Source organism: Eublepharis macularius, chromosome 5 (genome assembly GCF_028583425.1).
Source record: "Eublepharis macularius isolate TG4126 chromosome 5, MPM_Emac_v1.0, whole genome shotgun sequence".
Taxonomy (NCBI): Eukaryota; Metazoa; Chordata; class Lepidosauria; order Squamata; family Eublepharidae; genus Eublepharis; species Eublepharis macularius.
In genome coordinates this window covers 88,332,072-88,357,634 of record NC_072794.1, presented here as the reverse complement: position 1 = coordinate 88,357,634, position 25,563 = coordinate 88,332,072, and the positions used below count along the sequence as shown (strand labels likewise).

The 25,563-nt window shown below is 42.2% G+C and overlaps 1 protein-coding gene across 1 annotated transcript in view; it reads right to left on the bottom strand.

The window, feature by feature from the left end:
• FAF1 (Fas associated factor 1) overlaps positions 1 to 25,563 on the bottom strand; it is a 403,775-nt gene that overhangs the window by 14,794 nt on the left and 363,418 nt on the right. Inside the window, exon 18 of the mRNA XM_054980952.1 lies at positions 20,258 to 20,473. Coding sequence (XP_054836927.1) covers positions 20,258 to 20,473 — 216 coding nt within the window. The remainder of the gene's footprint in view (positions 1 to 20,257; positions 20,474 to 25,563) is intronic.

Here is a 25,563-nt window from a genome sequence, read left to right as displayed (position 1 = left end):
CACAAATATCACAAGTGCCACACAGCCCAGTTCTACCTGAACAGAGGGCAGATTTAACAGATGGCACTTTTACTACTAGAGCGAAACTGAAATGTGTGTGTGTAAACATTTTCATATCCCTCAAAGCACCTTATTTGGTACTTGTTTTGTGGGGGGGGGGGGGGAAAGGAAACAAGTAAGTATATTCTTGGTGCAACTGGTCAAATATTTTTGGTTTTGCTGCAATGTAACCATCAGTACAATGTACCTTGAGTCCTGTCTAGATTTGTAGCAGCCAAAACACCCCCCAAAATGCTGCTCCACAAGGATCTCAAGGAGTAGCTTGGGTCTCTCAAGGGGAAGGGAATCAGTGAAAATCCCCCCTCCATGCGCCCAAGGAAATCTAGGCTAGGTCCAAGCCAATGAATATATGAAACTGCCTTATACTTAGGGTTGCCAGGCCACAGCTGGCAACCCCCAGGAAGAAACAAGTGGTAGGAAACTGGTGCACTAACAATCCTAAGCAGGTCCACTCAGAATCCTAATCAAGTCTGTTCAATGGGGTTTACTCCCAGAAAAGCGTTCTTAGGATTGCACTGTAAGGCACTTAAGTCACCTCTGGTGAAAATCAAAAGTGTCATAGTAGAAGCTCCAGCAGTTTGCAAAAATTCCCATGCTCCCAAACTACCATAGAGTTTTTGCTAAATGCTAGAGCATCTACCATGTCACTCCTGATGAAAACATAAGTGTACCTTAAGAAGACGTAAGCATGCTGGTGCAATTCCAGCATGCATTCTTCCCCCTCCAATTTCCTCCTGCCAGTGTCTCAAGCTGGGAGGCATACTACATCTACTGAAATAAATCAGTACTCTAAACTGTATGGTAATGGCAAAGAATAATCAGGAGAAAACTTAGAAACTTTTTTCTCTCATCTTGATCGTCCTTATTTAGATATAGCTCAGCAACTTGCTGAACCTTTGCATAAGAATGAAATTGTGTGTGTGTTATGTGCCATCAAGTTGCCTCCCACCTATGGCAACCTTATGGATAAAAGACCTCCAAAACATCCTATCATTAACAGACTTGCTCAGATCTTGCAAACTGGTGGATGTGGCTTCTTTTATTGAGTCAAGCCATCTCTATTTAGGTCTTCCTCTTTTCCTACTGCCTTCCACTTTTTCTAGCATTATTGACTTTTCCAGAGAATCGTGTGTTCTCATGATGTGACCAAAGTACGATAGCCTCAGTTTTGTCATTTTAGCTTCTAGGGAGAATTCAGGCTTGATTTGATCAAGTACCCACTTATTTGTCTTTTTGGCCATCCATAGTATCTGCAAAACTCTTCTCCAGCACCACATTTCAAGTGAATCAATTTTCTTCCTGTCAGCTTTCTTCACTGCCCAACTTTCACATCCATACATCGTAATAGAAAATACCATTGTTTGGATTATCTTGATCTTGGTCCCTAGAGAGACATTTTTATCTTTAAGGATCTTATCTAGCTCCTTCACAGCTGCTCTTCCAAGTCTCAATTTCCTTCTGATTTCCTCATTGCAGTCTCCCAGTTGGTTGATGATTGAGCCAAGGAATGGAAAATCATGGACAATTTCAATTTCCTCATTGTCAACGTTCAAATTGTGTAACTCCTCTGGAGTCATTACTTTTGTCTTCTTGATGTTCAGATGTAATCCTGCTTTGACATTTTCCCCTTTAACCATCAATAGTCATTTCAAGCCTTATTTTATGTACGTATGTATGTATGTATGTCGTTTATATTCTGCCTTTCTCACTGAGACTCAAGGCGGATTACATAGTGTGAGATTAGTACAATCAATAGCAAGGACAAGGGCAGACATTTCCATACAGTGTCAAGAACACTTCCGTAAACAATGTCATAGAGTAAATGAATACAAGTTTACAAAGACATAGCATTAGCAAGGATCCAATATGGGGTTGAAGAATTGTTGAAACAGAACAATCAATTCTAGGACTTACATTAAACAACATGAAGCACAGGTAGTATATAGGAGTACATATTTAAAACAACATATAATATGTAAGGCAACATAATGGTGAAGTCTATGGTTCCTAACTCATTAGCAAAACATCTGGGACCCCTTCCCTACAATACCGCCCTCCTAGCTGAGAAAAAAGCCTTTTTGAATAATTCGATTTTGCATTGTTTGTGGAAAGCCAGGAGAGTGGGCGCTCTCCTGACCTCCTCAAGCAGGCCATTCCATAGGGTAGGGGCTGCCACAGAGAAAGCCCGTGCACAGGCGGCTGTTGATTTTGCCCATGTACAGGCTGGCACCTGCAAGAGACCCTGTTCAGATGAGTGAAGCTGCCGTGGAGGGACATAGAGAGGGAGGTGGTCCTGTAGGTATGCTGGACCAAGGCCGTGAACAAGTTTGTATGTAATAACCAATACCTTGAACTGAGCATGGTAACTGATAGGTAGCCAATGGAGTGACTGTAGGATGGGAGTGATGTTCAAGCTCCTGCTCACTCCTGATAATAGTTGAGCCACAGCATTTTGCACCAATTGGAGCCTCTTAGTTAACTTAGATGGGAGACCAATGTATAATGCATTACAATAGTCAAGTTTTGATGTTACCATAGCATGGATCTAGGTGGCCAGGTCAGCTGTGTTGAGATAAGAAGCCATTTTCCAGGCTAGAGTGAGATTGTAGGAAGCATTTTTTGCCGCTGCCTTAAATTGTTTTTCTAGTAGTAGCGCTGGATCCAGTATAACCCCTAGGCTCTTAACTGAGTCTGCAAGGATCGAATGAACTCCATCAAAGGTGGGGAGTACAATGTCTTTCAAGATCTCTAACTTCCCAACAAGCATCACTTCAGTCTTGTCTGGGTTCAATTTTAATTTGTTATTTTTCGGCCATTTCACTATGACTGTCAGGCAGTGATCTAAGATTTCTACTGCATCCTGTGGGGACCTGGATAGCGAGATATAGAGTTGGGTATCCATAGCTGCGAAAGAGTTCTCCTAAAGATTTTACGTAGCAGTTGAATAACATGGGAGATAAGATTGCGCTCTGCGGAACCCCACAAGATAGTTCCCATTCTGGAGATAGCTGATCTCCGACGGTAACCCTTTGGGTCCGTTCCATGAGAAATGATTTAAACCAGTCCAAGGCACATCCTTTGATGCCCACTTCTGTTTCTAAACACCTCAACAGGATGGCATGGTCTACTGTGTCAAAGGCTGCAGACAGATCCAGGAAGAGCAATAAGGAGGCATGGCCTTTATATTCAGATGGCGATCATCCACTAACGCTACTAGAGCTGTCTCTGTCCCATGCCCTGGTCTGAATCCAGACTGCAAAGGTCTAGAGTGCTAGAGTTTTCCAAGAAGATCGGGAGTTGGTCAGCTACTGCTCTCTCAATCACTTTGCCCAGAAAGGGCAGATTAGAGACTGGACGATAATTGGTCACATCAGTTTTGTCTAGAGATGTTTTTTTAAGTAGCGAACGGATAACTGCCTGTTTGAGTGGCCGGGGGAAGGTGCCCTGAGTTAGTGATTGATTTACAATAGATCTCAGTGGTTCACTTATATAATTTTACCTGATTTTAACAGTCAAGATGGGCAAGGATTGAGTGCACAAGTGACTTTCATAGATGCCAGAATCCTGTTAAGGTTTGTCATTGTAATTGTAATTGGTTCAAAGCAGTCCAAATATAGGCCAGATGGTGTATTAAGCATTTCTTCTATCTCGTTTGTATTGCAGCTAGCATCTAGATCAGAGCGTATTCATGTATTTTATCACTGAAAAACTTAGCAAAGGCCTTGCAGCTAATTATCTGTTCTTGGGTCTGTCAAGGTTCAGATTTAGGGTTTAGAAGGATACCCTTAACAATTGGGATGGTTGTGAAGTAGCCGATGCAATGGTTGCTGAGAAGTAACATTTCTTTGCTGCTTTCATTTCTGCTTCATAGATCCTCCAGTGCGTTCTGTAGCAAGTTCTATCAGTTTCTGTGCACGTTTTACGCCAGCATATTTCTAGACGTCTTCCAGCCCTCTTCAGGTCAGCCAGCTCTGTGGTAAACCATGGTGCTGCTTCCGTTCCAAGGGCCAGAGGGGTCAACAAGGAGCAATGGTGTCAATAGCTTCAAGGAGCTTTGCGTTCCACACTCCTACAGCAGCTTCTGTGGAGTATATGTCTGGAATTCTAAAATCCCCAAAGGCATTTTGGAATCTGGAAGGGTCTATGAGCCTTTGTGGGAGAATCATTTTAACTGGACCCCCTATTTTGTGGGGTGTTGGGGCCATATTCACTTTTGTCTTCAGCAGATGATGATCTGACCATGGTTCAAGCCAAGTCACTAACATTGAAATAAGACTTTCCCTCAAAGGCTCAGTGCAAAATATTAAGTCTAGTGTGTGGCCTCTTTCATGAGTAGGGCCTGACACTATTTGAGAGAGGCCCAGAGTTGCCAGGTAAGCTATAAATTCCTGAGCTGGGCCTGACTTTGGACACTCAGCATGGATGTTGAAGTCTTCCAGAACAATAAGTCCAGGTGTCTCCAACACCACGTGTGCTAGCAGCTCTGCCAACTCAGAAAGGGTGTTGATGGAGGAGCTGGGTGGTCTGTAAACAAGCAGGATACCCAGTCTATCTTTAATTCCCAGAGACAGGAACATGCAGTCAATACCAGCTATAGCTTGTACTGGAGATCTGCAGAAGTGGAAGGACTTGCAAAGAATAATAGCAACACCTCCATCCCGGCTGCCATAGTGAATTTGGTGTAGGACTGCATAGTCAGGGGGAGTTAGTTGGAAAAGACACACTTTGTCATTTTCCTGCAGCCAAATCTCTGTTAGGCAAGCCACATCAATTTTCTCATCCTGCAACATCCCAGCAATGCATGCAACCTTGATCTGGTATTGCATAGTATTAGCGTAGCAGGGGTGGTGGTAGAAGTGCCCTTGTTATCAGTAGGGGGAATACTAGAGAGGTTGAATAAGAAGTGAGTATTACTGCTTGATGTTGTGTGCCTTTGGTAAGTCCTACTCCCATATTTACCAGCTCCCAACTGCACTTCATTATTTTCTGAAAGTAACGTGGTACCATCTACATATCTCAAACTGTTAATGTTCCTTCTGCCAATTTGTACTCCAGCTTCTTCTAGATCTAATCCACCTTTCCTTATGATCTGCTCTGCATAGAGGTTGAACAGGTAGGGAGATAATTTGCATCCTTGTCTGATACTCTTGCCAATTGTAAACTATTCTGTTTCCCTATAATCTGTCCTAACAGTAGCCTCTTGTCCAGAGTACAGGTTGCACATCAAAACAATCAGATGTTGTGGCACCTCCATTTCTTTTAACGCTATCCATAGCTTTTCATGATCCACACAATCAAAAGTTTTACTGTAATCTATGAAACACATGCTGATTTTCTTCTGAAATTCCCTGGTGCACTCCATTAAGCCATCATAAATTTGTGATGTGATCTCTAGTGCCTCTTCCTTTCCTAAATCCAACTTGAACACCTGGCCTTTCTTGTTCCATATATGGTAAGAGTCTTTGCTGTAGAATTTTGAGCATCACTTTGCTTTCATGGGAAATTAACACAATAGTCTAATAGTTGCTGCACTCTTTGGCATTCCCCTTTTTGGAATTGGATTGTAGACTGAGCGTTTCCATTCTGTGGGCCATTGTTTTGTTTTCCATATTTGTTGACAGATTCTTGTTAAGATTTTAATGGACTCCATTTCTGTAGCTTGAAATAGCTCTATTGGTATTTCATCTACTCCAGGTGTTTTGTTTCTCCCATTGCTTTGAGTGCAGCTTTTACTTCACGGTCTAAGACTTCTGATTTTTCATCAAGAGACTTCAAAAATATCTGTCATCCTTCCATCTCTTCTGTATAGTTCTTCAGTGTATTGTTTCCATCTTTCCTTTATTTTGTCCTGATCAGATACTGTATCTTTCAGCATCTCAAGTTGTGGCTTGAATTTCCCTTTGATTTCCTGGATCTTGTGGAACAGATCTCTTGTTCTTTTTTTGTTGTTCTCTTCTATTTCTTTGCACTGATTATTATAATAGATTTCTTTGTCCCTGTGTGTAAATAACTGAAATGCTGAATTTAGAATTCTGACTCTATTTCCGTCACCTTTGGCTCTTGCTTTCCATCTGTCTTTAGTAATTTTAAGAGTTTCATCAGTCATCCATTCAGGCATCTCTTTTCTTTTGGCTACAGGAATAGTCTTTGCACATTCTTCCTTGATAATATCTCTGGTTTCCGCCCATAGTTCTTCTGGTTCATGATCAATTAAACTTAGTATTGCAAATCTATTCCTTACATGGACTTTAACTTATTCAGGAATTTCCTTTAGATTGTATTTTGGCACTATGATTCTTTTAATATTTATCTTCAGTCTTATTCTAATTTTTGATATTAACAACTCATGATCTGTACCTTCTCAGCTCCTGGTCTTGTTCTAGCAGACAGAATAGAGCTTCTCCATCTTCTGCTTCCAATTATGTAATGTTTGGTTCCTGTATTGGTCACCCAGTGATTTCCAAGTGTACAATCGTCTTTTCGGTTGCCTGAAGTATGTGTTAGCAATTAACAGGTTGTTGGCTTCACAAAATTCTATGAGTTTCTCTCCTGCTTCATTTCGTGATCCTAGTCCAAATTTTCCAATTATGTTTGATTCTGCTTTGTCTCCTACTTTTGCATTCCAGTCACCTATGATTATCAGCATATCTTGTTTAGGTGTGTGTTCAATTTCATCTTGGACACTTGCATAAAAGTTTTCAATTTCTTCCTCCTCAGCATCTGTAGTTGGGGCATAAACTTGAATGATGGTTATGTAAACAGGCCTTCCCTGAAGTCTGATTGATATTACTCTGTCAGACTTTGCATTGTAGCTCTGCTTGTGCTATGTCTCGTCTCAGTATTAGGGCAACACCATTTCTTTTGAGTTTGTTCTTTCTGCAGTAAAACATTTTCTGACTGAAAATGTCCTGAGTCGGTCCACATTAGTTCACTCCCACCCAGGATTACAATGTTTAAACGTTCCATTTCTTGTTTTACTGTTTCTCACTTACCTGGCTGCATACTTCTCACATTCCGATTCGGTTTCGTTTTCTCGGCCATGTCGGACGCTCCTCTCTGCAGGTCTGAGAGGAAGCGTCCGAGCAGCCTGACCGGGCGGCTGATCTGTGAAGATTAGCCCCCAGGACTCCCAGGGAGAGAGTCAGGGTCTGGGACGCGGCGGGAAGAGCCCCCTGGAAATCGATGCAGGGGGTAAATTGCCCGTTTGTCCCTATGGAGGCCGGCAGACGTGCGCGGCACCCTGCGTGCTGCCGGGCCATGGAAAACGGCAAAGAACAGGACTAGGCGGAAGCCTGTAAGTAAGCGAATCCCTTCTGTTATTACAAGCGTATGCGAAGGAGTGGTGGGATCTGAAGTTAAGAAGACTTGGATTTCTTCCCCCTCGCTGAGTTTCGGAAGGTCGGCGGTCCCCCCCCCTAAAATGGCAGCGAAAAAGCAGAGTCCTGCTTTGGGCAAGTCAATTTCGGCTGCCCTGCAGGGAAAAGGGGAATCGCTCGAGGAGTTGGTGAAAAGGTCAGTTATCGAAGCCATAAAACCCTTTGTTGACAAGCTGAATGAAACAGATCAAAGGGTGGGCTTAATTGAGAGTGATGTGAAAGCCATCAAGGAAGTAGCGGGGGGGGCAGAGAAGTCTGCTTGGGAAAATGCGTCACTCATGAGAGCAACGAACAAGGAGCTAAAGCTGGTGGAAAACCAGCTGATCGGGCTGCAAGTGGAACGAACACAGACTATTTTGTGTCTCCAGAATGTGAAAGAGGAGGAAAACGAGGATTTATGGGATCTTGCCTCGGAATAATTGGCGGCACCCGCGAGGGCAACTAAAGAAGAGGTAAAAAGCGCCATTTTGGAAGTCAGTCGGGCTTCTTCAAAATATGCAACGAAGCGGCAGCTGCCTCGCAAGATTTTTATCGAATTCTCATCTAGGAGGGTCCGGGACACTATCCTATACAACTCATATAATGCAGACTTGGACTTTCTGGGAAATAAGGTTAAGATACTGAAGGACGTTCCATTTCTAGTTCGGAAAAGAAGATTTAAGTATAAAAGGCTTGCTGCTCTCCTGAGGGAACGTGGGATAAAGTATAAATGGCTATTTCCGGAAGGAATTTGGTTCAGTTATAAAGATCAAGCTTACAAGATAAATTCAGAAGATCAGCTAAGGGATTTTGAGGCCAAAAATCAAGAATTTGGGCAAGACACCAAGCAAAAAGAAGAAGATGTATTGTCGAAGGCTTTCACGGCCGGAGAGATCTCTGTCTTTTGGTGCTACACCTCTGAAGATGCCAGCCACAGCTGCTGGCGAAACGTCAGGAACTACAATGCCAAGACCACGGCAATACAGCCCGGAAAACCCCCAACAACCATCAAAAAGAAGAAGATTCGAAGTCTGAAGGGGGGGGAGGCAACGAGCGCTGCGGCTATTGCTGCTCAGAGAGAACTGCGTCCGAGGCCTAGGGGGGGGGGGAAGAAGACTTAAGTTGGATTGTGATCAGTATTTTGTGAGGTCAACCACTCCATCAATATTTTATAAAGGTTTAATTTTTAATTATGGCAGTATGAAGGGAAAGCATTGTAGTGTAGTGTTTATTGTTTGTATGTTGCCTTCCCCTTTTTCCCAGCCCTCCTTCCCTTTTTCTTTTCCTTTCCCCCTCTTTCTATCCCTTGTACTTTTGTAGTTTTTGTAGTTTTCTGTGTTAGATATTAAAAAATTAAAAAAAAAACCATACTTCTCACATTCCATGTTCCTATTATGTGTGTGTGGCACAGCTTTGGACGTTCCTTTTGCATCTATTCACATCCGCAACTGGATGTCCTTTCAGCTTTAATCCGCTCCCATAATTAAGAGTAACACTATTTGTACTTGTCCTCAGCTCTTCCCCAGTAGCCAATTGAGTGCCATCTGACATGGAGGTCCTGTCTTCCAGCACTATATCTTTTTTCATTTTGGATTGTCTCACCATAGAGTTTTTGCGGTAAGAGATTAGCAGAAGTGGTTTACCATTGCCTTCTTCTGCTGCGCAGTACTAACTAGTTGAAGTGACCCTGTCGTTATCAGTTGAAGGATTCTCCACCAGTGTCACACTCCACTACTGCTGCTGCCCAGTAGCTAACCTTCAAGAATTCTTCTGCTCCCATCACCATTGGAACATTCAATTCTCTTCTGCTGATGTGACTATTGATTCCTGAAGGGGGTGTACACATCTTAGTCTGTTGTTTCAGCTTTGACCATTCTGCCTTGAGTGACTCTTCCAGGAGTTTAGACCCTTGGCCAAGTCTGTGCTCCTGATGGTGTTGCTCTCAGGTTCACTGACACACTCAAACTCCCTCACCATGTTAAGGTGTGTATCCAAGAGGTGTGTATCCAACAGGGAGATGCTTTTTTTCATCTTTGGCAGGTCAGGCAATTGGCACCCTGTCTCTCGTTCCAGGACCTAGCTTCTGTAATCCATGCAATGGTCACCTCTAGGTTGGACTACTGCAACTCGCTCTACGCTGGGCTGCCTGTGGGCTTGACCCAGAAATTACAGCTGGTCCAGAATGCAGCAGCACATGTCCTTATGGGGATGCTGATTAGAGTTCACATCTGGCCTGTGTTACACCAGCTGCACTGGCTCCCACTTGAGTTCTGAGTCCAGTTCAAGGTACTAGTTTTAGTATTTAAAGCCCTTCACAGACTGGAACCTGCATACCTACAGGACCTCCTCTCCCATTATGCCCCCCGCAGGGCCTTGTGTTTTATGGATAAACAGCTTCTGATGGTCCCTGGACCGAGGGACATTCCGCTGGCCTCAACTACAGCCAGGGCCTTTTCTGCCCTGGCCCCGGCCTGGAGGAACACTCTCGCAATGGAGATCTGGGCCCTGCGGAACCTTTTATAGTTCTACAGGGCCTACAAGACATAGCTGTTCTGCCGGGCCTTTTACTAGGGAGCAGCTTTTTGTCCTGTTATGACCACCACACCCTCCTTTTGCTGCCACCCTGGAGTTATATCATGGTGGTGCCCGTGGTTATGGTGATTCTGTAGTGGCCAGATTTGTTTGTGGCGGCTGAATTTTTAAGCTGTTAGTATAATTGTGTATTAATATTGGTTTTTATGCTACTTGTAATAATATTTTATAGTATTTTAATAATATATTTTGTTGGAAGCTGCCCTGAGCCTGCTCACGGGAAGGGCAGGGTATACGAATAAATAAATAAATAAATAAATAAATAAATAAATAAATAAATAAATAAATAAATAAATAAATAAAGAAGGAAAGAAAGGCTGCAATGATGAATATGAGCACTGGTAAATCTCCAGGAATAGGTGGGTTCCGTATTGAATAGTTTAAAACTTTTTCAGATACTTCCTTTTTGTCTACCAAATGCTATTGTAGAAACAGAATAAAACTGGGAGGACAATAGGGATGCCAGAAATTTGCAGGCTGTGGCTCAGATTGTACAAGTGATCCATACAACTTTATGGCACTGTTACAGAAAGTACCATAGGAATGTCCAGGCTAACTTACAGGAATGCCCTTCTTTTTAAAAGGATAAAACAAAGGCATCATTCTAGAGACATCTTACTAGCAAGCTTACATTTTAAAAATGTTAGTATAGGAGGTAGTAACATTATTTTTAGACTGCTAGAGATAAATTTTCTCAAACATTTACATATGAAAACATCAGCCTTTAGATTAAAAACTTTTCTTTCAGTTTGCTTCCTGGAAAGTGAAAGATCCATAATATGACAGCCATCACTGACTGGCTTTTTAACATTTTGGTTCCACTGAAAATGAGATTACATACTCAGTTGGGGGTATGTCTAATTAGCGGATAATGGGATTCCTTTACTGGCCCTTTACAATGTCTGCAAGAGCCAACTCATCTGCATTACAGACTATTTTCCTTTATTGTCTTGAGAAACATTATAAAATAAGATTATAAAACAAATGCAACAAGCATAAATGTTTCCTTTTTTAAGGCGTCTCTCTTGTTTTGATATGGAAATTCTCAAGTAATAATAAAAAGTAACTGGGAAAATTATACTGAATGATAAGGATAATTATATTTAGTTATACCCAAAGCACTCTGTAATATACTGAGTACATTGCAAATTTTTACCATGCTATCATGTAAAGTTGTTGAAGCTTACATGCAGTACATTTAGGAGCACAATCTGGAGAAAAGGTATGGGTAACAAGTAAATGGAATGCTTCAGAATGGGAAAATGGAGTGGGGGGCATTATAGGGAGAGACTGTAGCACAATGGCAGAGGGCTTGCCTTGCAAGAAGAATGCCTCAGGTTCAAACCTTAGAAAGGATCTCATGGTAGTTAATATTTGAGCTAGATGGACCAATTGTCTGGGCTACTACTACAGATGCCAAGCTCGATTTCATTCCTGTAGACCAGGGGTGGGCAATTGTTTTGGCTCGGGGGCCACTTTGTGGGAGCAGAGGTTAGCGGAGGGCCGCACCTTTTAAAATGATTGCATTCATTAGTTAACTTTGCATTTCAGAAAAGGTATAAATTGTATCATAAAAATCAATAAATATAAATTAAATAAAATAGTGGTAGTTTTATTCAATTTATTTATTGTGCTGATTTCATATCATCTATAGCTGCAAGCACATTTAATTTTAGAATCAGTTTAATGAGACAAATGTAGGAATGAAGGAAATGAAGGAAATCTCGGTTCAAGGCAGATTTTTCTGACTGTCTTGGCGGGCCACAAACAACTCAGTAGCGGGCCGCATGTGGCCCGCGGGCCGCAATTTGCCCACCCCTGCTGTAGACTTTATACAACCAAGACTTGGTTATGAACCAAAAGTCATTGGTCTCGGTGAAGGTTGTTATATTATACATTTTAGTCCAATATAAAATAAGGAATGAAACAGTGAGTTCTAAGCTGATAACCTAATTAATAAATGCTTAGTGATGCTATAGGATTGACTGGAAACTCAGTTGCATAAGGCAATTCTCCAGCAGCCAGGTGTTTTATCATGTTTAAGAAATGGTTAACATTTACATAATACTCGTGCCGCTTGCCCTCCGCATCACTGCAGGCTCATCCCCTGCGCAGCTCCTGCCACTTGCCCTCCCCTCCTTGGGCTGCTGTGGTGGACCGCCACCCAGCTGGTGAGTATCCTCGGGAGGTGTGGGGGGCTTGCGGCTGCTGGTCTGGGGAACGGCACAGGCCCTCCCCAGACAGGCAGCATGAGATCCTGGAGTGTCTTCAGCGCCCTCTAAAAACTTTTCACCTCAATATCTTGCTGGAAAGTCTGAGAGTGTTGCAGGATGAGACCTTTAACTTTGTAATTAAAAGGAACTATGTAATACTACATTACAATGGCACATCACCCTCATCCAGATTGGAAAAATGGTATTCAGGACTTTATTATACAGCTGTTCTGCAGGATTAGAGATTCTCATATTTAAAAAAACAACAGAAGCATCTTAAATCTGATTTATCCCGTCATAGGAGAATCTTCTACTTTGAGGGACATGCTATAGAAAGGCTTTGAAGGAAAAGGAAACAGGATTAAATACTCTTGCTAGAACACTGATCAAGTCCAGTGAGAAATTCTGGAGAAACTGGAAAACAGGGTTGCACTTACCTGAAACTGTTGTTCATTGAATGGTCTTCTATGCAGGTAGACATGGGATCTGTGCATATGCAGACCAGTGATGGACATTCTAAAGTTCTCAGAGGCACGAGACACTCACCTAGTCTTTTAGTGCTTTCCCCCCAGGTGCGACTTTAAAAGGCAGGGTGAGCGGCTCCCTCCCTCAGTTCTCTAAGCCACTAATCCAGAAGGAAGGTAAGAATAAGAGCTCATGGTGGGGAAGGAGGGAGGGATGTGTGCCTGAGTAGAAGACCGCTCAATGAACAACAGTCACAGGTAAATGCAACCCTGTTTTCATTGTCGTGTCTTCTGTGCAGTCCCACATGCGTAGATTAGTGAGTTGCCTTACCCAGGAGGAGGGCAGGAAGCTCTTTAATGGAAAAGTCTCTATAAAGTCTCTATTAGAAATATCTATAAAGTCTCTATAAAAACCCTTGGCAACAGTTGTGTCCCCTCTGGAGTCAATGTCAATGGCATAAGGTTTGATGTAGACAGTATTGACCAGGTGGCTTACCTTGCACAATTCAACTAGTGGGATGTTCAATCTGAAGGCTGATAAATTGGACTGAGCCCTCATGCAATGAGCCCTTATATGTAATGGACATGGTTGCTTACACTGGTTGTAACAAGTTTCAATGAGACACTCTGTCCATTTTGAAATAGTTTGTGCAGAGACTTTCTGGCCCATTTTATTCCCTTTGAAGGAAACAAAAAGGTTAAGGTCCTTTTGAAAGGCAGCTGTCCTTTCTAGACAGAAATACAAGGCACGTTTAACATCCAGAGTATCCAAAAGTATCTCTGTATTGTCCTGAAGTGTCGGAAAGAAGACAGGTAAGACAATGTCCTGGTTCTTGTGAAAAGTGGAGGTAACCTTTGGCAGAGAATGACCTTATCTGAGAACATCTTAATGAAAGGAGGGTTAGATCTAAGGGCTTGCAATTCAGTCACCCTCCTAGCTGAGGTTATGGCCATCAAAAAAGTTGTTTTAGCTGCCAGCATCTTAAGGGGGCAGGTAGCTAGGAGCTCAAAGGGTTTGTGCATGATTGAGGTGAGAACCAAGGAGAGACTCCACTGGGGAATAAGCATGGATGCTGAGGGATATAAGTTAGCTAAACCTCTAAGGAAAGACTTGCATTCCAATTGGGAGGAGAGAGATTTCCTATTTATGGTGTCTTAATAGACAGAAATGGCCACCAGATGGACCTTAATGGAGAAATTAGCCAAACTCTAGTTCTTTAACTGGAACAAATAGTGTAAAACAAAAGGTAATGAGGAAGAGGAGGGGTTACGCTTGTTATCCATGATCAAAAGAGAAAATCTTTTCCATTTAGCTAGATACGATTTCCTGGTGGACAGTTTCCTACCTCTAACAGCACCTTTGGGACTGGGGAGGAAAAGACTAATTCAGGGGGGAAATGAACCAGGCTGTGAATTTTAGAGTGCCCAGGGCATGGTGGAGAATCACATCATCCTGAAGCACATCTGGAGTTAGGAGGAAATGATGGATTCTGCCCTGTACCATTTGAAACAGACTGGCACACCAGGCCTGCCTCGGCCAGTAAGAGGCTATTAGTATTGCCAAGGAACCTTCCCTCATCATCTTGCTGAATGTTAGTCATAAGAGGCAGAGGAAGAAATGCGTACTGTAGGGTGCCTGACCAAGGACTCTGAAAAGTGTCTCCAAGAGAGGCCTTCCCTTTCCCTGCCCCCAAGCAATACCATGTGCACTTCTTGTTGAGATATGTGGCAAAAAGGTCTATGGTTAGATACCCCCACTTCAGGAAGATCAGGCAGAGGAACTCCATCTGCATAGACCATTCATAATTCTGGGTTTCTGACCGACTTAAGGCAACTGCCTTGTCCTTGCCTGCTATGTGTATGGCAGAGAAACTGACTTGATGTTGGATAGCCCCTTTAATGAGGATTCCCAGGAGAGAGTTAGGGAAGCTGTATCCCCCTGTCTAAGTAAAGCATGACAGTCGTATTGCCCTCTACTAGGCATATAAAAGCTTTCAGAGCATACTTTATAGCTATAATTTTGAGGAGGTTGATAAGCAGGGACAATTCCTAAGGGGACCATGCTCCCTTTACCTGATTCATCCCAGAACAAGCCCCCAACTCAACAGATATTTGTATTGGGGAGGAACCAAAGGGGTTACCCACTAGGAAGTTCCGTTTGTTGCTCCACCACTTCAGGGACCTGTGGATGAGGTATGGGATAGAGAACAGCTTGTACAGGTTCTGGCTGTGTGAGTGGAACTATGGAGAAGACGAAATCTCACTCTGGCAAATGGAATTATCAGAGCCAGGGAGGCCATAAAACTTAACAGTCTTTGTATTTGTTTTGGACTTTGGTGCCTGTATGAAAAGATGTTCTTCAAGATAAGGAGGAATTTTGTTAACCTATCCAGAGTAGGAAAGGCAAGAAGGGCTTGAGAGAAGTCTAGGACTGCCCTGACATAAACCACTCTTCTGTTGTGGAACCAGGGATGATTTTGCTGTATTAACTGAGACCTAGTTGGTCCAGCATGCTCAGAACCAGGGATATGTGTTGAGACAGCACCTCTCTGGTTTGATCAACTAGAAGCCAATCATCAAGATAGGGGAATATGGTACAACCCTTTTCTCTGAGGTTACTCATCACCACTGCCATGACCTTCATAAAGATATGAGGAGCAGACGAAAGACCAAAAGTGAGAACCTTGTATTGGAGTTTTTTGGAGCCACATTGAAAGTGAAGGACCTTTCTGAACTGAATATTTATTGGAACATGAAAATATGCATCTTTAAAATCTATAGTAATGAACCAAACTTGAACTTTCAGCAGGGATAAAACATTTCTTAACAACAAAATTAGAAACTTCTTGAACACTGTGAACTTCTTTAGGGAATGGAAATAGAGTGCAAGCCCCCTAATTTTTTGTCCATAATGAAATATTGGGAAAACCATCCATGAAAACCATCTATGGCCCTTTTTTCCAGTAATGAGTGTACCTCCTCTATGAGCAAGGTAGGAGGTGGTGAAGGGTTGGATATAAGTGGGATACTTGGAGTTGTATTGAACTCCAGGCAATAGCCTTGGATGGCAATGGACAACACCCAAGCCTCCTGGGTAATAGACTCCCAGACCTGTAGAGGAAGTGACAGGTTGTTTGGTGGGGAAAGAGGGGATCTGGCATCAAAAGCTCTGCTTATTTGGACCAGATTGATCTTTTGGAGATAGAGAATCATCTTTTGACTTGGTTATGAAGTACCTTCTATGGAATTGAATAGAGATAGAGGAGGAAGGCTGTTGAGAGCCTCTGGCCATTGAGTGCATCAGCTGGGAATTGAACCAATGGCATCTGTTATAAGGCCCTTGACCTGGATAGTCCAGATGAGCCTGATCTTGTCAGTTCTCAGATCTCAGAAGCTAAGTTGGGTCGGCCTTGGTTAGTAATTGGATGGGAGGCCTCCAATGAAGACCAAGGTTGCAGAGGCAGGCAATGGCAAACCACCTCTGTTAGTCTCTTACCATGAAAACCCCACCAGGGGTTGCCATAAGTCAGCTATGAGTTGAGGGCACTCCACCACCTGTTATAAGGAAGGTAAAGTCAAGGGGGAAATCTGCCTCAATGGATTTGAGTAGAGAGATGTGATACCAAGAGATCTAGCTGTGATCTTATCATCTTTGATCTTCTTCAGTGCATTATCTTTAGTATACAAGAACAGGTCTGAGCCTTCAAAGGGAAGGTCTTCTACCCTCATCCTATGGTGAGGGCCTAGTGCTGCGGTTCTAAGTGATGCATCTATGGATGACTATAGCAGAGGCTATAGCTCTGGATGAGCAATCACCAACATGGCTGTGTTGATTTGTTGTTTTGAGAGCTATAGGATTTCTCCCTGTAATATCTTAGCTAGCCTTTGTTTGTCATCGGGAATTATATTTAAGTATGGGCCTATCTTTTCCCATAAGAACAACTAGTAAAGGTAAAGGTGCAAGCACCGAGTCATTACTGACCCATGGGGGGACGTCGCATCATGACGTTTTCTTGGCAGACTTTTTGTTACGAGGCAACTGGTAGTAGGTCATAATAGCCTCATCATTCTAAATTGAAAAGGCTAGTGTTGCAGAGGTATACACTTTCATGCCTAGTATGACAAGCTTCCTCCCCTCTCTATCAATCAGAACCAAGTGGCCCATGCTTTTCTAGATGCCTTTCCATCGGAGCGATTCTCTAACAATGGAATAAATTACCTGGGGGGAGTTGAATAAAAAGGAAGCCTGGCCCTTCTTGCTTGGTTTTATACATATTATCCAGCTTTTTAAAATGTCGCTGGAGTTGAAGCTGATTTGGCCCAAACATCTTTTGTCCTATCAAACATTCCCTGCATGATCAGAAACACTATAGATCCAAGGTGCCTTTGAGTGCAGCGCCTTGAAGACTGGATCTGAGCAGATTGGAGTGGAGCAGTTCAATTCATTTCCAAGGATCCTGCCATGCAAACCAGCTGTTTGTTGTATAATCAAAAGTTTTCACTTGAAGGAACAGCAGAGTCCTCAGTAAGGAATTCTGGTGGGGATGGTTCCAACGCAAAATTGGAACTCATATCGAAGTCATCTTCTGATTGGGTGGAAAGGTTCAATGTTGGCTCCAGTGTGCATTACTTTCTGGAACCGGATCGGGAACCAACAAAGATTTTGGTTTTTGCTTTGATTCCCAGTGGACATGGATATATGGGTCTTCATACCCATAAGCATAATAATGATGGTAGGGTGAATGATATGGTGAGTAATGGAACCAATGGAGAGCTCAGTGGTGAGCCAGTTCCAGTTGACTATTACTGTCAGCTGGTGTCAGACAGTGTCTTACTAAAAGTTGCAATCCAGACTATCTCTTGCAATTAGACATGAGTCCATTGGTTTCAAAAGACTTTACTGAATATAAACAACCATTATAGTCCACTATCCAAGATGCAATATCTTGGCTGGTACATGAGTATTGTTATGAATGACAGGCAAAGGTTAAGGTACAGAATGGCATATCCCTGCAGGCCCCATCCTCCCCCCACAGTTCTCAAAACAAACGGCTTGAGGCTGAGAAAGTGAAAGTTTCCCAAGGCTAGAAAGGTTGTAGTCATAACATTCCTCTTCTCTAAGATAGCTGCTACTGAACTGCTTGCCATCTGCAAAAGAAGCACTCAGAATACTGACAGGATTAAAATGGTTTGGTTTGAATACACAAGAAACATAGTCAGAACCTGACAGCTGGAATCAAGGAATCTCTATGATTTTTGGATGGACATACAAGAGACGTGATAGCAGGGAAATAGCCGTGGATAGTTCAATAGATTCAGGAATTTCTCTTTTGGAAAGGGATGGAACCAAAGTGGAATGGTGTTAAGCCTGGAGCAAAAGAGGCAGGAGAGACTGAGGAGGCCCATTCTAAGCGCTGTAGTTCCTTATCAGTGGCTGTGTAATCAAAGTCAGTGCAGCCCTTCAGGGCCAACTCCCAAAGTGCCACTTTGAGCAGCAACATCCTTTCATTGTGCACTTTGGGTGTAAATTGCTTGCAGACCACACACCACAAGGTGTCATGGCCTTTGCCCAGACAGAAGAGGCATTTGTCATGCCTATCTGATTGGCCATCTTCGTCTCACAACGTGAACACTTTTTGAAAAGGGCATTCATTCCCATGGAACCAAAGGCCCTGACTCACGTACAGCAAAATGGATTCAAGGAGCAGACAAAGAAGACGTCCTTCAGCAGCGGAAAAAGAAGAACTGAGGGGAGTAGATGTTTGGCCTGCCTTTTATAGCTGCGCCTGGGGAAAAAGAGCATAAAAAGGCTAGGCCTCCAGGAGCTTTAGAACATTTGTGGCTGGCCTGTCCATACACAAATCCCATGTGTGCCACTATAGAAGACACAACGATGAACACTACCACTCTGTGCTCTGAATGGCTCCTTGGCTGGGGTAGGAGCCAGAAACATTTCTTCTCTCCTTTGTTTCTCAGGGATTAATTAAAAGAGTTGATGATAGATCCTGTGATCAGGTGCCTTGCCTAAAAATGAAAACTCAAATTCCAAATCAAACATTATGAACCTAGAACAACTGGAGTTTATTTGTTCAAATGGATGCAAATGCAGAAGCTACAGATGGTTGTTCAAAGAATCACAGTGCAAAAGCTCCAATATAATTTTATTCTTAAAAGAAAATAGAAAAGGCTTACTATATTGACAATTACAGTAAAGTAACTGTAAAGGGACAGCAAAGTCACCAAGGTGTTGTCTTGGCAATTTTATAACTATATAGAAAATACAAAAAACTCCAAAGTACCATAATATTTAAATACAAGGTGCACTGGGGGGCTGGGCAGATATATGCCAAACAAGCACAGAGTTAGTAGTAGATAGTGAGTTCAAACAGACTATCTGAAATTAGCTCATGAACCTATCACGGAACAGAGTATTTTGTCTAAACTGGGGCATGCATATGTTGCTTCTGTTTCTAATATCCTTCTTCAAAAGCGAACTCACACAAAATAATTCTGGTTCGGGTAAGCTAGCTGAAACCACACATTATTTGGAGCAAGATGTCTACTATTTCTCTCTGGGCACTTTTTTATTCATTGAGTGGCCACACCAGAGTCTTATTCACAATCAATGTCAATTAACAAAGGCTTTCACGGCCGGAGAACGATGGTTGTTGTGGGTTTTCCGGGCTGTATTGCCATGGTCTTGGCATTGTAGTTCCTGACGTTTCGCCAGCAGCTGTGGCTGGCATCTTCAGAGGTGTAGCACCAAAAGACAGAGATCTCTCAGCGTCACTGTGACACTGAGAGATCTCTGTCTTTTGGTGCTACACCTCTGAAGATGCCAGCTACAGCTGCTAGCGAAACGTCAGGAACTACAATGCCAAGACCATGGCAATACAGCCCAGAAAACCCACAACAACCAATGTCAATTAAGTTGGATCCAGGACAAGCAGAAACACAAGAAAAAGACCATGATAGCCGCTTCCACTAAGACTACTTACTTGTATCCTCATGTGTGTTTTTGCTTGCACAAGATACTGTGCAACCAATTTCTGGGCAATATAAAATACAGGGAGGAAAGTGCTATGTGTTACACAAGGTCTTGTGGAAGTGGAAACTATGTTTCCACTTTTCCATTGCTGGATCCAAGCTATTGTCTGGAAGACCACAAGGTACATTAGCTCAACATACAATTCTCACCACGCAAATATGTGGAATGCTACAAAATAACAAAACTGGGGCGATCAATTTGGCTGAGATCCATTTTCAGGGCCATTTTGCCTTCCCAATCCATCTGTGGTAGAATGAAAAAGTGTTATCCCTATACTTCGGAAAGATTTGGATAAGATGATGGCTTCTTAACAGTGTAGGAAACAGCATTAATCAAGATCGTATTGTATGTATCATGATCAGCACTGTAGAACTTCAGATACCATGTCACAAGGAATCATGGCACAAGGAAATGTGATTGGTGTACATTTGGAGCAATCATATCAATTGACAAAATGTTGGGTGAATCAACCATTATTTTATAAATAAATGGAATAAGTATGATAAAGAACATTAATTTACTTACATCTCTTCTGGGGAAAGTCCCTAGGAGCTTGAATTCTTCCCATGGATATCCCTTAGAAGCTACAAAATCAAAGACAACCTGCAGTTTGCTGTTGGCTAGGAAACGTCGCTCAAAGAACTCTCCACTGGGTGTCCGGATACGCAGCTTACTGACTGATTCAATGCTCTCCTCTTTTGGCTCTGGAGGCAAAGACTGTTCCAGTGATAGCCTAATAGCCTGAAGAAGGGGAGAAAAAAACAAGTTTCATCTTCAACTGTGAAACAGTAGGATGCACTCTTCTGTTTTATTCTAGAACTGTGTAATAGAAAATGACGTATTTGCAAAGATTACCCTCTACTTCATTTTAAATTGGTGTCTCAACTTCTGTAGTCAGAAATCCAGAGGAGTTAGCCATGTTAGTCTGTAGTAGCAAAATAGAAAAGAGTCCAGTAGCACCTTTAAGACTAACCGACTTCACTGTAGCATAAGCTTTCGAGAATCACAGTTGTCTTCATCAGATGCATGTAGTCAGAAAGGCATTCTCTCCAAGGCTTTTGAAACTTTCAAGTAGTTTAAGCTCATGTCAGGAGAGGAAATGGCAATCTCCTGCTAATAGTGACTGGATCTATATATGCCCCTGTGGGCTGTTGGAAATCGAGGATACAGCCCATGTACTTTTATCATGCAGATTTTATGATGATTTACGTGCATTTTATTTGGATCACCTACTGCAATCGCTGGAGGGCAAATCGGGTGAGAGTAAGATAGTGAGTCTTTTAGCCTCAACCAAGGTTGAAGTCACTGAAATGGTGGCAAACTTCCTTTACCGTGTATACAAGAGGAGAAGTGTGTTTAGAATGTTTAACAATTAACAGGCTCCACTTGTTTTTGACACTGTTATGGTTATGCCAATAATGGTTCTGTCTTGTCTTGTCTTGACTGGATCTATATCTTGTAGCACCCTCTGGACTCTTAGACTATATCTTTTACTATTGTTTGGGTTTAAAGACTTGTCAAGAACTTTTGTACCATGGAACATACTGGACTCCATCTCCCTGGCAATGGTGTTATAAGGCTACCAGACTAGACTGCAGAGTCCCTGCTTCTCTGCTCCCATAAGAAGGGACTTCAGAGATTAAAATAAGAGATATGAGGTTGGATCAACTGGAGGATTACTGCAGGGTATGTTTTTGCCAATTTCTCCCTCTTATTACAGACTAGACTACTAACTCCCTCCTCACACTATTCCTGTGAGATTGTTGTCCCACAGGAGTAGCATCTGGCAATTCAACAGCCAGGCATACACACATACTCCATGTCACTTGGAAGGCCACAGTTCAGTAGTCAGGTGTACTCTTGAGACCCCAAGTTCAATCCCTGGTGGTGGTGGTGGTGGTGTACACTTTACAGCCAGCTTGCTCTTCTCTTGGCAGCTACCCAGGTACTGTGATGAGAATGCAGAGGCTGTGGGAAATGGTGCAGTTGCTGGAGAAGACTGAGCCCTTTACTTCTATTCATGGTACAAGATAGTAGAGAAATTCTATCCCTACAATCAAACCAGAAGTGGCAGGTAGAGGTTTTGACCCATCTCTTTTCTATGATAAATAACTTGGGTGTATTCCCTCCATCTGGAAGAAGTCTCTGGTGATACCAACTTTTAAGAATAAAGGGAAAAGGCAAGGCCCACAGAATTATTGCCCAATTACCCTCTTCTCAGTTACTGGGAACTATATGAAGCCTATTTAAGCATAAGATAGAAAAGAATGGATGGAGGAGTCAGAAACTTTGAGTGAGAAACAAGGCAGGTTCCGCTAAGGATGTTTCGTGGTTGATCACTGCCTGGTTTTGGCCCATTTGATTGAGAAGTATACTTCTACAGTAAATAATTATCTATATGTAGCCTTCATGGATTTACACTCAGCATTTGATAGCATCTCTAGAACCAGACTATGGCGGAAGCTAAAGGAACAAAAGGGATAATTAAAAATATGATCCTCTACTTGCAGTCTTGTGGTGCAGTACATTCTACCAACTCAGCTTTCTATTTCCTCATTCTGTTCACTTCTTGGAAAGGACTTTACTCACTGTCTTGGCTGTCCTCCTGTTTCAAGAGTAGGAAGTTCTTTTCCTCACAACAGTCCTATCTATGATTTTTATCTCAATGACACATCTATCTTTATTCATTTCTTAATAACAGCCCACAAAACAACTAATTAAAATAAATCCTCCTCTTATAGCACATTATTAAACCTATAGTTTACTACATAGCAGTGATAGGTAATTTAATTGTTGAACAGAAAGGGCTTAGGAAATTTTGATTGAGGGAATAATTGTCAAGCGCCAAATTGCTTTTTAATGCATAAAAATTAAAACCATTAAATATTTACACAAATAAATTAATTTATGAAAACCTGTGACCTCCTCCTAGGCAAAATTCTTGACCATTACTAAGAAAATAGAGCAGATATGAAGGACATACATGTATATTTGAATTGAAAGTTCCATTAAAATTATTTGAACTAAGAATTCTATCCAGATTCTGTGTTTACTTCTCTGGGTATTCCAAGACAAGGATGTTTATCTGGGTGGAACACAGTATACCCCTGCTTTACTGAGGAGCTTGCACATGATACCCTGGCTCTATCTAAGCACAACTTGTGGGGTTCCCAGGGCTTTCCCTTTTAAGCCAGAACGAAGAAATCCTTCTTTGCTCTGACTTAAAAGGAACATGGTGAGCCAGCTGCAGGCAGGGCCTGTGTAAAAGCTCTGCCCGGAGCCAATCCATGAAGGGGGTAGAGCTTAGTGCCACCTTCAAAATGGTGGCACTAAGCTCCAGCTTTCCCCACCTTTCAGCAGGCATTTGTTCCTTTAACAACTGAGCTGCAGTTCAGCTGTTGGGGGAAAAGAGGATTTTTGGGGGCTGGGGTGGGGGGACGAGCAAGACCTTTGTGAAATTGGAGCTTTTGCATTAACTGAATGAGGAAAAATAGAGTAAAGAGGAATGGCATCAACAGCAAGCTGTGGGGGAGATGGGGAATGTGGATGCTGGCCCCGTGAGCCCCTATCTTGCTATTGCTTACACAGTAGGGGTGGCTTTGCTCACCCCCATTTGAAACCAGCCTATGCATTCTTTGTATATCTTTATAGGGGCTGCATGTCTACATAGCTGGAAATCAAATGGCATTTTAAATCAAATACATGGCATTTAAAGCATTTTTGGAGCCTACCAGGGCATTTGAATGTATTGATCTCTCCTATAAAAGTAAGATGTAATATTTCAAATTTTAGGCTAAACATACCTTATGAGGAGGATATTCCTACAGAAGTCAGTTGGGCTTACTTCCATGTGATGAATACCATCCTGAATCTGACATTATATCCAGAGTTTCTGCTGCCTTTCTGACTGAGCAATATTACGCTGCACACTGTTTTTAACTCTCATAATCCAAATTCATCCCAGAGGTTTCACGGATGTACAGCCAATAAAGAGACTGGGGCATGCCGAAACTCCACTGGAATTGCCTTTGTTTATATTGAACCTATTGGTTTCAGTGGCTTACTTCTAGTTAAGAATTCTCAGGATTGCAGCCTGACCATACATTTATGTAAATTCCACTTATTTTAATGGACAAGCATGCCCATTTGGATTCTGGTTTGTACGTTTGGAAGTGGAATGATTCAAATTTTAAAAAAATATTCTGGAGAAAGAAGAGTCAGAGTCACAAAAGAAGTCAAAGATCAATAAAAAGAGCAAGAACTCAGCTAAAGAGATGCAATCTTTCTAAAAGAACTATGAAGGCCCAACAGTCATGAACTTTTTTAGAGGACCAAGGATTTCCAGAACAGCACTGATCTTTTCTCTTCAAGTAAGTGGTCTCCCTTCACAAATTTAAAAAGCAATATACTATGTTGGTAGGGGGGAATTCATTCCAGATTTCAAAACCCTGTATGGGTACAAGTGGGGCTGCCAGGTCTTCTGGTGGGGGTGGGAGATCTCCTACTCCCCGCCTCTGTCCCCCGCCACCACTCATCTGGATGGTGGGGGCGGCATGGGGAATGGGCCCAGGAGCCAAAAAGACTCCTGGGCCAGTGCGCATTGAGCACATGTGCAACAACCTTAAGTGAAATAATCCTCCCCCCCCCCAGCAGCAGGCATGCTCCTGCCCTTCACCGGGCACGATGATTTCACTTACAGAAGTGATGCCAACACACCCTACCGGGAGTGAATATCAGGTTCCCCCCCCACACACACACACCGGGAGAGTAAGTTGACCTGGCAACCCCAGATACAAGAGACTAGTCATATTATTTGTTAGATTGTGGCAATGGGCTGCATATACATTACAGAAAAGCTCTTCACAGAATATAAGAGCTAAAATACAAGGTTGTTCAATGTGGTAGTTCCTGACACATAATATCACTTATTAGATAATCTTATCAGTTATTATTAGAAATGGAATTTGAAATTCAAGGCAACACACAGACATACACACACACTTTAATTTTCTTATTTCCTTTTTGATCTTTTACATATCTGGTGTGCTCCACCTTTTAAAAATAGGCGTGTTTGTATTATCTCTTTCTATTTCCTCTCCTCAAGCACCTGCTTTCTATCATTCTGTTTTGACATTTCCTTTTGCTGCACAACAGATGCAACATTATTTACTGAACCTAAGCAATTATACCAGAGAAAAATAAACAATAGTAGCTCATTAGACCTATTTCCATTGTGCAAAGCATGCCACCCTGTCTAAAGTAACCAGTCTCTAGTGCTTCAGCAGCAAAAGGCTATTTACAATGGATATTCCATGCTAGTGGACTAACTTAAAGAACAATGATGGGAAGAGTAAAGTTAACAGCTCCTGCAATCTGCATACTGTTGATTAAAAAGAGATATTGAGTATGTGAATAGATGAGTGACTGGATCTCAAATAGAAATGCTGAACATAAAGTCTCTTATGTAAGCAAACACTATTGCACAACAATAGAATGTAGGTAATCTGCACACTTGAACGTGGGGAGTGTTAGTAAATGGCATTATTAACAATTCTTTTGTATTAATATATACATATATCTTATTCTCTTTTCATTATTGCAATTTGCATTAAAATGAGGAAGACCAGTTACAGGTTCAAATGAGGACTAGTTCTGCAGGTTTTTGTAAGAGAAGAGTTTCCAAAAGGCCATTGTATCCAAAACCCAGCTTAATAGGCACAATATTACAGAAGGAAATATTCCATGTAACTTAAAGAGAGGAATAAAGCAGCAGAACCTTTTATTTAAAGATACAGAGATTTAGTTACTGTTTTATTTTGGTAATGTTACTG